This window comes from Heterocephalus glaber, unplaced genomic scaffold (genome assembly GCF_053883595.1).
Source record: "Heterocephalus glaber isolate CG9 unplaced genomic scaffold, H.glaber_assembly_v1.0 deba00001444, whole genome shotgun sequence".
NCBI lineage: Eukaryota > Metazoa > Chordata > Mammalia > Rodentia > Bathyergidae > Heterocephalus > Heterocephalus glaber.
The window spans coordinates 8,414,791-8,428,433 of NW_028258297.1; the positions used below are offsets into that span (position 1 = coordinate 8,414,791).

General features: G+C 46.3%; 1 protein-coding gene and 1 long non-coding RNA gene across 5 annotated transcripts in view; one reads left to right on the plus strand and one right to left on the minus strand.

The window, feature by feature from the left end:
* Positions 1-4,813, minus strand: part of Tnrc6b (trinucleotide repeat containing adaptor 6B) — a 255,688-nt gene extending 250,875 nt beyond the window's left edge. For 2 of the 4 annotated variants that reach the window (XM_013072455.3, XM_013072454.3), the window contains exon 1: positions 4,202-4,443. Coding sequence is in view for 1 of the 4 variants with exons in the window: in XM_013072451.3 (XP_012927905.1) it covers positions 4,202-4,369; positions 4,493-4,732 (408 nt within the window). In the remaining 3 variants the exon portion in view is untranslated. Of the gene's footprint in view, positions 1-4,201; positions 4,444-4,492 lie in introns of those variants that run through there. The other 2 variants (XM_013072451.3, XM_087213430.1) reach the window with 2 other exon arrangements.
* Positions 1,845-3,179, plus strand: LOC110349374 (uncharacterized). The gene is made up of 3 exons (XR_002395279.2): positions 1,845-2,217; positions 2,527-2,595; positions 2,910-3,179. It is a non-coding gene; the product is annotated as an uncharacterized LOC110349374 (long non-coding RNA).
* Positions 4,814-13,643: the final 8,830 nt, after the last annotated feature.

Genomic DNA, 13,643 nt, shown 5'->3' on the forward strand with positions numbered 1-13,643 from the left:
GTGAAGAGGTGAATAAAATACTCTTGGTCTTACAAAACTTACAATCTAGTGAGACGTCTCAAAACTTGAATGTAGACTATGCTAGAAATGAGTAAAGTACTGTATAAGGGAGCAGAGAGAAATGAAATCTTCCCAGGCTTCCCTCTATGTTAAAGGGCTGTAATTTTTTTTTACTATAGCTTTTGGATTACCAATCATTCCTGTTCTTAGAATATAGTTGGTACTGAAGAAAATGTGACAAACAAACCCAGGACTTTTGACTCCTACTTCAGAGACTTGTCAGTTCTGCCCTAACTCTACAGTTATGCATGAATGCTAAGAATGATGGAATTACTCTGTAGCTCTACTTTTGAAGTTGCTTTTAGAGCCAGTGTACAAACCACAAAAGAAAATAAATCTCATTAACATCAAACTTCATTTTTGACCCCTCCTGAAAACCTTTTACCATATGTAAATATAGTCAATTTTTTAAAAGCAAATCTCCAAATATATAAAGTTGTACTTGTTATTTATTCACAGCTTTTTCTATGTTAACCATATCTTACCAAGGAAGCTTTCAGAGAATGAGGAGATGACAAGAAGCAAGAAAATATGCTATACACTCTTTCATAATTCATGACCTCTGTCCTCAAAGGGCTTATATTTTAATTTCTAACTGAAAAGTAAAAGCACATAAAAAGAAACAATTACAAGGTAGCATTTGTTCACCTATTTAAGATAATTAGGGCTGGGGATTTAGCTCAGTGGCACCATGGCTACCTCAAAAGCGCAAGGTCCTGAGTTCCATCCCTGGTACCAGGAAAAAAAAAAGATGTAGCTCAGCGTGAAGGGGCCTGAGTTCAATCCCCTAATATATTTATAGACTACTCACTATAGGAAAGGTCAGGAGCAGGGATGTAAAGATGAAGAAGGCAAAAGTCTGTCTTGAAAACACTGTCTTAAAGAAGCAGCCACTAACGTATACTACAAGACAATCAGAGAATTACTCAGCAGGTACAGACAGATGAGAACAGTGAGGCTCTATTTGACTGGCATTTGTTCTAGCTCATCAGATGCTCAATCTTACTGGTCAGTAACTATGACTTATCTTTGATTATACTACAAATTGATAAAATATTGTAATTACTATGTGAGAAAAAGTGATACCAAAAATAATGTTCAAAAGTTTTACACAAGATGGTGCAAACTGAAGCTTAGGGATTGTCTTGGGGTCCTTCTGAGTTTTTTTTTTTACCAAGGATGGTTAGCCTGTTTGGGTAAGGAAGTGGTTCTGGGCGAGGGGAATTGTATAATCAAGAGGCCAGTGGCTGGAATTACCCAGGTCTGGTCCTTCAGCTAGGTTGAGGATATGGTGTAGAGCTGTGGGGTTCAACATGGTAGCCACCAACCACATGTGGCCACTGACACTTGAAATGTGGTTAGATTGAACTGAGATGTATATAAGTGAAAAATACACTCTGGATCTCAAAGACTTAATACAGTGGGAAAAGGAACAAAAAGTATCTCCATAATAATTTTACTGATTTTATATTTAAATAATATTTTGGATATAGTGAACAAAATGCCATGAAACTCAATTTCATCCCTTTTTTTTTACTTTTCTAATGTGGCTACTGGAAAATTTTAAATTACATATGTGGCTTACATTTGTGGCTTACTTTCTATTTCTATTGGAAAGGGCTAGTCCAGAGAGCTTTACATAACAGACTGAAGAGTTTAAACCCTCTAGGCAATGAAACACCACTGACAGTTTTCAAACTGAAGTGTTTGGTAGATTTGGGAAAGAGCAGAAAACATAAAGCACTGTTTCAAGATCAGCGTGGGGGCAATCTGTAGGGGTGAAACACTAGAGGCAGTTGTCAATGTCAAAAGGCTGTAAATGTCAAAGGGTAAGCAGGCAGCTGAGCTGGAAAGTATACAAGGTCTCTGGAAGTGTCATGCTGGGCAGAGAAAGGAGAAAGCAAGCAAGATCAGGTTGAGACACAGGAAGAATCACAGGTGTAAGCACTGATCCCAATCTGGATAACCAAGGTGCAACTCTTGCATGATATAGCAAGCTCAGCATAGTTTAGGTTTAATCTAGGCTGGCTTAGCCGTAAGGGCTCACCGGTAATTCAGAAGAGAACAGCACTGAGTCCTTTTCAGCAATTTCAGATCTATCTCTCTGAGGCAAGACCTACAACAGTGAGAGCAAATACCACAGAAGATCAGGAGAAGGTAAGCAAAGCTACCAGAAATTACTGGATAATAAAATGCTTTTTTTTAATCTTCATAAAAATCAAACAGGGGAAATAAAAACAGCTTAGATGTACTTCTGTAAAAATGTTCTTATTCCCAAAAACAAAGAATGGACTTAACATTAAATTCTTAAGTTAGGCATGGCCAAACTAATGAGTGGCATTCTCCTTTCCATTTTCCCATGTCCTTTCTGCGTTTCTTCCTTTAGATAATTTAGGAGGAAAAATGAAGCAATTACAGGCACTGAAACCACACTTGAGACTAAACCTATGCCCTTGAACTTCCTAGGTGTGTGGCTCTTGGAGGTCCTTTTTCTAATCCCCAGAAGAAGAATAATGCCAACCCTGTAGACATGAGGTAAGATGAGGGAAAAAGTTAAAGAGCTTGGGATGTAGAGAGATGAAATGAATTTTAGCTGAACAGTATCACTGCTACTTGAACAAATGGTATTGTTCTGAATTTAAAACATTTTTAGTGCCTCTACTTGATAGAGAAAAAAAATTTTTTCCCAATAGTGTCACTTTAAAGACAAGCAACTTGGGAATTCCTTACTTTTCTTTAAATCCTACCAGGAACAACACTGTTTGAATAATGTTTGGGTTAAGAACTTTAAAAATGTCAAGACTAAGAAAATATAGACATCATTTTTATCATCACTGTACCCCAAATAGGACAAGCCAGTCTGATCTGTGTTCTGGTTACCATCGAATGAGCCTAAGTGGAGGAACATGTACCTCTCCCACTACCTATCCACAGCAATACCTCACACCCTCGAGGTGCAACACTGCTACAAGCTCTGCTCTTCAACCATTTACACACTACCAAAAGTTCATCTACAGTTTGAAAACCAAGATCACCTATGCTTCTCCAAATCAATTACAAACGTATACTACAGAAATCTCCCAGAAAGGAGAAATAACGGCAATTATTAAACTTACAGAAAATGCTGAAATGTGTGATTTCTATACATCTTCTATATACTTAAGTGCTGAAGGGACACCAATGATGTTTTATTCATTGACTCGTATTTGTTTTATTCACGGTGAGTCAAAAATAACAAAATAGCTAAAAGATAACAAGAGAAAACAAGGGTCTAAATGTCCCAGACTGGTAACCTTTGCCCAAAGAATTAAGGATGGGCTGGTCCTTGTGTTTTGGACGAGATGTAGCTGTTTCCTGGGTGTCGTTAACCACCGTAGTGTATTTGCAGGATCCAGTTTTTGGCCACTATGGGCTTATAAACTCGCTAATTGAATCTAAAGGGCATCAGATCCGGGGAAGGTGGCAAACACTCCCCGGCAGTTTCAAGCGCTGTCATTCCTCCAACCCCTCGCTTCTTCTTCCAAAGTCAGAACTGCCTCTCCCTGGGGCCACACCCGCAGCGATCCGAGGAGGAGCGTGGAGACCCGGGCCAGTTCGGCTGGGGAATGAATGCATTCGCCCCATCACGCAGGTCTTGCACCGCAGGCAGAGGCGCAAGGCTTCCAGGCCTGAAGTTAGCTCCCAGGCGCCGCCAAGCAGAGGCGGACGCCACCCCGCGGGCCTCATCTCTGCGCCGCTACGCCTGGGCCCCCAGGCCCCCAGGGTCCCCCCCAACACCCGGAAGCCCGCCCGGCTCACACCTGCCGGCGCGTGACGCGAGAGTCGCGCGTGCCCGCTCGCCCGTCCCCGCCCGGCCACACGAGGCGCCCCGGCACGCGCTCCAGAAGTCTCTCCGCGTCCCTCTCGCCTCACACCGACCCGACGCCGACTCCGCGCGCTCACGCCTCCCCCCGCCCTATCTCCCGCCCCCAGCCCGGCCCGCTCCCGCCGCGCGCTCACTCTCAAGGACGCGCACAAGCCGCGCCTCAGAGAGCGGGGCCGCGCGCCCCCGCGAAGGTCCTCGCCCACCCCAGGCTGCCCGGCTAGGACAGGGCGGAGCGCGGGGGAGGGGAAAGACCACTTGGCCCCGGTCCTCACTCACCGCCGAGCCGCGCCGGCTCCGAATGCGCGGTGTTCTTCTGTGAGGCGAGGCGATGTGCGCGGTCCCCGCTTCTCTGCAGACTATGGAGGCGACGTCGCAGGGGGACTGAGGGGTGCGGGGGGTCACTCCCTCCCGCTTCACCTTCCAGAAGCACGGGGACCCCAGAAACTAAAAACAAAATAAACAAACTTTCCCCTCCGCCTCCCTCCCCCAAAACCACAACACAAACACTCGAAAGCCCGCCCAGAGCCCCACTCCATTGGCCATAGGGAGGATGCTTCCGGCTCTCACTGGCTGGCTTTTGTGTCCGTCAAGCTGCTGTTCCGCCCCTCCAATTCCGCGCCGCTGCCGTCGCCCCTCATTGGCTAAATGCTTCCCGTTTGACGAGCTAGGATTGGCTACACGGGCTGCGCCAATCATGCGGGGACACACCCCCTCAGCATCCCAGAGGCCGCTTCTTTGGTCGCAGACGGAGAGAGGCGCAAGGGAAACTAGAGCATGATGGCGGCTGAGCTCGCTTCGCACAACCATCGTGTTTTCTCTTTTCTTTTTTTTTTTTTTAAGCTCATTAGTTCCTCTCCCGGGTTCTGTTTCCCCTAAGTGCCTCTCTCCAACCAGCACTGCCTAATAACGGGAATCTATGTGTACCGGCTCCTTGATTTATCTCCTGCGAAGTGCTGAGTGTGGGCTGGTCGTGCGTCATTGGACTGTCAGGATGTCGCTCCCAAGTCAAATCCTCAAACCATTGGTGGAACGGCAAGACAGCCCGGCCAACAAGAAGGGCTAACGCTATTGGTTTGACTCCTACTGAGTTCTTTCCTGGTACCTTATTGGGCACATAGGTGCGCCCGTCAGATCCGGATTCTGTACCACAGTTAATTGTTTAGCAAGGAGTCGGGGAGGAGTCTGCTTATTTGGTCAGTACGTGACAATACTAATGACTAAGGTCGCATTTATTGTGCGTCTTTATGTACCAAGTACTGTACTGAGTTCTTCACAGAGATGATCTGGTTAAACCTGTTACTTTATACACTAATTTTTATAGGTGGGGAAACTAAGGCTCGAGAGGTTAGGAAGCCTTCCCAAGGTCATCCAGATAAAAGGTGGTTGGCGGGCCCTGGGTTGGGTCTTCTCTCTGGCTGCAGAACCTTCAGTATTCTAGTTATGCTTTAGTGCCTGTATCTCGTATCTGTCAGCCAACCCATCATTTTAAAAACCTTTCTTAAGGAATCCAGGTTCCTCGGTTTCTAGCAGTGATATTGTTGGAGACTACACATGGAGTGACTGTCATTGCCTCCACCACCTCCTCCCCGGTATCCTTTCCCACCCCCCACCCCCATCCTAAATTAAACAATCTTGACGTTTCCTGACAAGAAGCACATCTGTAACTACATTCGTTTTCTCAGCTTTGTAAATGGACGTTTACCATCTTTGTATGCCAAGCACCACCCTCCCGCCTCCAAACCCTGAACATCGATCTTGTTTGTTCCTTGGAGAGAGTCCTCAAGAGCAGGAAACAAGGAGAAATAAAGTCTAGAGAGAGATTTTTAAAAATCGCCTTAGAAATAAATAATTGATTAAATGCTATTGGAACAACCCTTCAGCTCCTGGAAAGCTTCCAGGATAGCTGATGCTGAGCAAGCCATGTCCTCCTGGCTCGTGGCCACTGAGTTCTTTGTGGCAGCTTTCATGGAAGTGAATACACATTTCAGCCAGGGAGGGCAGGATACTTAGGACCCACTGCCAAAATGCCAATCCCAGGCCTCTGGGACCAAAATGATCTCCAGGAGCACAGTGCTGGACTCTAGCCCACATTCCATCTTGGGTAATTAACATTTTACCATCCCAAATCCCTATCCCCTGTAGCTTTAGTGGGATCGTGGCCCTTGTTTCACTTCCTGATCCAAGCTGTTGTGTAATCTTGTTGGCACTGCTTTATTAATAACCACTGAAACACAATAATAAAGTTCAACACTTACAGCCTTTCAGCAAAGACAAGGTATTTCACAAACATCAATTAAGAGTAAATGGAGATATTCCTAGGGCAATTGCAAGAAGAACAGAACAAAGAGCATAAGTCAAATTCTAATAAAAGTCCTAAGCACCTGAATCATTACAACTCCACAAGCTTAGCCCATATTAGCATTCCAATATGGGGATTCTGAACTAGAAAACACTGTGAATGAGAAATGTTCAAGGTTCAGAACCTTCCTAACCGTCAAAGTTGCTTGCTTGTACTCCTGTTTTAACCTTTAAAATAGTACTTGGTATTATATTTAATTGTTGGATACATACCAGTTTTAAGATTGGAGGGAAGGACTCCTGATTGAACCCAGACCTTTGCACTGAGCTACATTCCCAGCCCTTTTTTTTAAATTTAACTTTGAGACAAGGTCTAAGTAGCTAAATTGTCCAGGCAGGATTTAAGCTTTTGATCCTCCTGCCACAGCCTAGAGAGATGGGATTACAGGTGTGCACCATCACACTTGCCTGGTAAGTTTTGGAGGGTTTCTATTTATTTGTTTTTAGTGCTGGGGACTGAACCCAGTGCCTCCTGCATCCTAAGTAAGCATCCTGCCACTGAACTACACCCCTGGACCTTTTGATTTTTTATTTTGAGAGAAGGTTTCACTAAGTTGCCAGGGCTGGCCTCAAACTTGAGATCCTCTTGCCTCAGTCCTGAGTAGCTGAAGTTGCAAGAATGTGCCACCGCACCTTGCTATCTCAGTTGTAAATTTCTTGAAATAGTTTTCATATTTGTGTCCTGTAGTTGCTCTAACTACTACTACTTACTACTACTACTACTACTATAAAAGGCCTTCAAATAAATAGCTATTCAGTAAATATTTAGTGATCATGTCAAGCACTGTCCTGAGGTTCAGGGGTCATGCAGATGAATAAAATATCTTCTGTGCCATCAGTCAAGTGGGGCTGACCAAATCACAGTGTAGTGCAGAGGTAAGGTGCCCCAGAAGCACATGGGGACTCAATTTGAGAAGGAAAGGGAGGCCTTCTCGGTTGAGGTGACATCTACAAGGAGACCTAAAGGACTAATGTGGCTAATCAGACAAGAGATAGGATAGGTGGAGACCTGCAGGGTTTGCTCTTTGGTGGGCAGGGAGCAGGATAGGAATATTCAGGAGCAGTCAAAGCCTGTTCTTGCTATAACTATTTGAAGGCCTTCAGCTATTTCTCTGTTCCACCTCATTGTCCTTTCTCTCCCTGGGAGAAAGCAGGAAGCTGGACACCCTGTCATGTTTGCCCACTGCTGCAGCTCCCACACGTTGTGGAGAATCTTCCCAAACTTTCATTGGTAGCTCACATATAGATTTCTTCTTCCAACAAACAATGGGATATGGCGCAGGGTCTGATCTGGCTCTGAGAGATCTCAGAGCTCCAAACTTCAGCTTTGGATGGAACATGGCCTCACTTTCTATACAGACAAGAAGGAAGCCAATAAATCAATCAAATATTTAACGTGGAAGATGAGAGTTTGAAATTCCTGTCACAGTAAATGTCAGGACTTTGAGACTCGTCCAGCCTGGTGTTAATGAATGGGGCGAGGTGTCTGCTGAACTCATCCTCACTGCCTTAAAGCTTTCGGTCATGCTGTGATGCCTGTGGTGTCGACCCATGCCCCGAAAGGCAGCCCAGGTCAGGGAATGACAAGCTAGGATACTCTCTTAGGCTTAGGCCATTTCACATTTCCTCTGTGCAGGCCACTTTGGGAAAGTACTATTCATTTGTTCCAACCCACCCAGATTTGAGAGTCAAAAAACTTCTTAGCCCTGCACAGTCTTATGCTGGCCACGTGCACTGTATCTTTAGAGAACCATACAATTCTTAGAGCTCTATATGTGGTGTTCAGCATAGCTGTTTGTTTGCTAGAGGGAAAGGCAGGTTTAATGAACAATAGCTGCTTTGGATAGCTACCAAAAGTGCTCCAAGCCATCCTAAGCAACAGCCTTCTCTTTTGTCCCTTGAGAGATTGTGCTGTGATCTCTGCCCTTGGCCCGGACAAAATCCAAGGCAATGGGAATTTTTGTGAACAATTCTGCAATGACCCACAAGCTTGGGGTGGCAGGGCCAGCTGGATCTGCCCCAGCTCTGATTTCTGTGGTGCAGGAGAAGCACCCCGCACACTTTGCACTGGGTTCTCACTGCTGAGACATTTGGCCGTGTTTGTAAAACATTCTCCAATTCTTACTGCTTTTAGCAATGAGACAACCCCTGTAAACGAACCTAATCCAAAAGACAGGAGACAGCTGACAGCTGATAACTCTGCCATGGGTGTGGCTGTAGCCAAAGACCAGGAGCAACTGGGGAAGGGAACATGCTAGAGGGCGCTGATTACAGAGGACAAGCTCATAAGCATTTATTACATGTCTGGTAACATTTACTGTGTGACAAATTCCTCAAGGCAGGTGCTGTACCACTTCCAAATCACCTCTCATCTTTTATGACCTCATTTCCTGAAAAGCCTCTTAGTTAAGCAGAAACATGGGACCCCCTTCAGTGAGCTGACCAATGCCAGCACACAGGAGGAGGGGGGGGTGTCACAAGAGAGCCAGGAGTTATGGTTGTTAATACTTATCTTATTCTGGACATGTGCTATGTGTCAGACACTACTGAGTTAATCTTGACAACAACTATGTCTGTCCCCATTTTCTGGATAGGAAAATGGAGGCACCAAAGTACTAACTTGCTTTGGGTCACCACAGGTAGTAATTGAACGCAATGTGATTCAAGGAATGGGTGCTTACCCATGTAGCTGCAATGCCCTGAGATGTCTGCTTTGAGAACTCCTTGGTATGTCCGGGGAGATAACCAGTCCCATTGCCTTGACTGTCACAACTCCTCCCTCTTTTTCCTTGTAGACCAGGGAAAGAGGTACACCTCTTTCTGGCTAAAGTACTGCCTCTGTTGGTCCTTCCTTTCCATCCTAACTGGGATCTGCTCATCCTTCCGCCCCCTTCATAGAGCCCCCTTCCTTCCTTTCCTTTTTTTTCTGTTTTCCTATCCTGGCTTTTGTGCGTGCGTACGCATGGTACTGGGATTTGAACCCAGGAAATGCTGAGCCACATCTCCAGCCCTATCTTTTAAGCGACAGGGTCTGCCTAAATTGCTCATGCTGGCCTTGAACTTGTGATTCTCTAGCCTCAGCCTCCTGGGTTTGCTGGGATTAGGGATTATAGGCATGCACCATGACACATGGCCCAGCTTCTTAAATAATGACCTGTGGCCCTCCCCACCACCATTGGTGCTTACTCCTCTAAACCTGGCTTCCAGCCCTAACACTACTGAAACTCATTTCTCTGAGCACATCTATAATCTTTCTTTGTGGCCAAGATCCAAGAGACTTTCCCAGTCCTTGTTTCCATGGCTTCGCCACTATGTTTTACTCTGAGAATCTTTTCTTTGCCTCCTAAAATAGCCAGCTTTCCTCCTACCTCTACAACTGTTCATGCTCTTTTTCCTAAAGTCTCCTTCTCTATGCTCCTTCAAAGGACCTCCCTGCCCTCCCCTCCTTCTGAGGCCTTTTGAGGGCAAAGCAGCTGGTGGTGGTGGGGGTCACTATCCTACCCTCACCTCTACATTTACAATTTTCATCTATCTCCAGCCCTCACTCTGTGGGACTTCTTATAAATCATATAAACTATCCAGCTTCAGTTTCCTCACTTCCAAAATGAATCAGATTTGTTATTCTTGACGCTAAGGAAATGAAAAAATGTAACATTTTAGAGCACATACTCTGCCAGGGTGGGAATTTGTGGGGCGCAGTGCAAAATGAAACTTGTTCCAAAATTATTAAAATGTTAACAGCAGAGCATTAATCCAAATAAGGGCCGATCACCTCCTGGGCATGGGACCCTGAGGGACTTCAGAGGATGCAAGACCATGAAGCCAGCCCCAGTGCCAGCACCATTTTAAGCTTTTACATATGTTAATTTATTCAACCCTCATAACAACCTTATAAAGTAGATACAGATGAGGAAAGTAAGGCAGAAGGAGATTAAGTAACTCCCCAAGGTCACATGGTTTTTAATTGGTGGAGTTGAAAAAAAACATAACACCTGCCTGTGGGGATTGTGAGACTCACAAGGACAAGGGGCCCCGTGAGAGATGTTCCCTCCTGGGACCGCTCAACCAGGCTGTGCCCCCTTCCTCCTTGCTGACTTTGTCTATGCCATTTCCACTGCCTGGTATGGCTCTTCCTCCCTTTCCTGTGCTCCCTCAAATGTACACTTTCATCAGAGCTCTGTTCAGGCCCCCCTGCCCTTTCTAAGGAGCGCCGAGAGCAGAGGGTTCCAGTCCACACCTTCTTCTCCCCTCCAGTCTCTGGCCATCACGGCCGCCCCACTCCAGGGGGTTATTTACAGCCTGAGGAGCAATCAAGTGTCCTTGCCAGCTTTTTAGAGGCTCAGTGATAACCAATCCTATAAATTGAAATGGGAAGCTTCTTTAAATCTTCCTCCACAAACCTAAAGCAGCTTGCAGTCAAGTCTGGGGGAGTCCTGGGGACAGATAATACATCTGAGTCTTCACTATGTTCTTGATGGCCTGATCCTTGTAATTCTAAAAGAACTCTTCTTTTAGCATCTTTCCTTGGCCTTGCCTCACCTTCCCCTCCCTGTTACACTCCTGGGGTAGCTCAGAGATGCTGTCCTCCTCCAGGGAGCCTTCCCTCACTGCCACCCACAGGCTAAGAACATCCTCTGGGCTCCCACATCTCCTGGGGCTCCCCATCATAACACTTGCCTCCTGCATCCTTCTTCCCAACCAGGTAATGAGCATCTTGGGGGATGATGCTGTCTCATCACAGTGCCCGAGAAAAAACAAGTTCTCAATGAGTGAGTTTGTTAGAACAAATGAATGAATGAATAAATGAAAATTAAGCTAATGTTAGTTAAGACTCTATGCTCTTGAAGCTAGGTGGAGTGACAAACACCTGTAATCCTAGCATTCAGGGAGGCTGAGGCAGGAAGGTCAAAAGTTTGAGTCTCACCTGGGCAACCTAGCAAGACCCTGTCTCAAACTAAATATAAATGATGGACTGGAGATGTAGCTTAGTGGTACAGTGGCCCCTGGGTTCAATTTCCCAGGACTGGGGTTGGGTGGAAGTGGGGCTTTTATATGCTCCTTAGCACAGATCACCAAATGAGTCTGTGTGTCAACATGCAATGTGTGAAAACCAGCAATGACAGGTCCCCAATCTCTGTTGGGGGAGGGACACCAGGGGCTTCTTCTTGACAGAACCATGACAGAGATGCCAGGTGTGACACTGGTGGTGAGTGTTGGGAGCCAAGGCATAGAGGACAGGCATTCCAGGCCAGAGGTCAGCAAGCAAGAGTGCATGGTCCCAATCTAGCCTGCCACCTGTTTTTTGGCACAGCCAGTGAGCTAAGAATGGCATTTATTGATTTATTCTTGGTTCTGAAAGTCAAACCCAGGGGCTTGTACAGGCTAAGTATGTGCTCTACCACTAAGCTATCCTCCATCTCCTTTTCTACATTTTAAAAAGATTGAAAAATATTAAAAGAATAATACCTTGTGATATGTGAAAATTATATGAGGTTCAAATTTCAGGGTTCACAAAGTTTCCTGGACAGCTGCACTATGACTCATGTATGGACCTTCCTTTTGTGGGTGCTCCAGGGCTCCTGCAGCGGTTGGGACAGAAGTTGCTTGTCTGTGGTGGCCCTTACAGAAGGAGATTGCCTGCACCTCACCCATCTCACCCAGAGAGCAAGGATACTGCTGCCAGCTGGCCACAAGGTGTCAGCCTTTCCCCATGGTACTACTGGCTCCGTGGGCTCCTCTAAGGAGCCTCAGCACCTGGTGCTCTTCAGAGGCCCTCCTGCTTGGGGACAGCCAGGCGGAGTCACTAGAGGAAGAGGCTAAAGGAAAGCCCAGGAGGGGTTGGAGTCTTAAAGGAGGGCTGCAGGTCTGATTTAGAAAGCCCAGGGGCAGGGTGGGGGATTTAGCTCAGTGGTGCTCCCCCTGCTCCACCAGTGCAAGGACCCCCATTACCAAAAAACAAACAAACAAACAAAGCACAAGCAAACAAAAAAAGAAAGCCCAGGGGCAGAGTGAGGTTGGCAAGCTTCTCTGGAAATGCCATTTCTTTGGCTTGCATTTTTTTTGTGGTGCTGGATATTGAACTCAGGACCATGAGCATGGTAGGCAAGATTCTAGCACTGAGCTACACCCCTAGCCCTGGTTGAGTCCTTTTTTGTGTGTTCAATTTCTATTCACAGGATTCTCCAAACAAACTGAAATTGTGTATTCCGCCCAAAACTTATCAGTCAAGTTGTAGAACTTTTGCACATCTAGCTAATGCTACAGCTCTCTTTCTGGGGTGAGAGAGCATGAGTTCCTGTCAAACAGCGGGGCTCACCAATGGCCACTCTGGCTGGTTTTCTCCACCTTTCTTTTAAAACCTGGGCATTGAAACTTTCTCCAGGTAAGCAGCAATTAGCTTGTATGCCAACCAGTCACCATGAGAATGGCAAATATGCAGGAAGGAGCAAGGGAGAGAAACCAGGAGACAGTGTCCCAAGACCTGACTCTAACAATGCTCCAGAGCCTCCGGCCATGCTCCTCCTTGCTGTGTGTCAATCCTTGTGCTGGGTGCTTTATGTAGTTATTCCCTCAGCCCCGGTTACTCTTTGATACAAGTGTAAACCAAGTTTGGCAACATGAAGTAGCTTGGTGGGTCATTAGAGGTTCAGGGGCAGAGTCAAGATTCCACCTGTGCCTGCCGGTCTAAAGCCTGTCCTCTCTCCATCACATGTCCTGCTAAGGTCACAGCAAGTGGCGTGTAGCCACCCTGCCTTAAAACCAGTGCCTTCCACACTTTCCATGTACCCAGAGGGCTGAACAAATGAATGCGGTTCCCAACACTGCTTCGAACTGCCTTTCCCTGTCCAGTCCTCCAAGCTCCAAGACATTTCAGGAAGAGACTCAAACCAGCGAGTCAAAGCTGCCAGCAGGAAATGAGAATCAGAGGCATGGTCCTTGGAACAAATGAGTGAAATCTTTCCGCTTAGGGCTGTGGGCAGGCACACTGCCTGTTCTCGCCTTTTGCTTCTCTCCTCCTCCAGGCTCCCGAGCAGTTGCTGGCTTCCATGGCAGGTCCTAGCTGGTCTCCTTCTGTGACGTGGATATCTGTTCCTGAAACTGCTTGTTAGTGGCTGCAGACACTGCCCTAACTTCTAACATTTTCCTGGATGAGCACTTATTTCCAGCTGGCTCACTTGGAGAAGCCATGGAGCACAGTGAAAATGAACTAGGGTGTTCGCTGGATAATTGGATTTTCAGCCTTTCCCATACTTGCTGCATGGGTTTGAACAAATCTTCTTACCTCAAGGCCCCTTTCTTCCTCCTGTTTCCTCCTTCTGTGGCCTTTTGAAGGGATGCAGAGAAAGGGCCATCCCTGAGC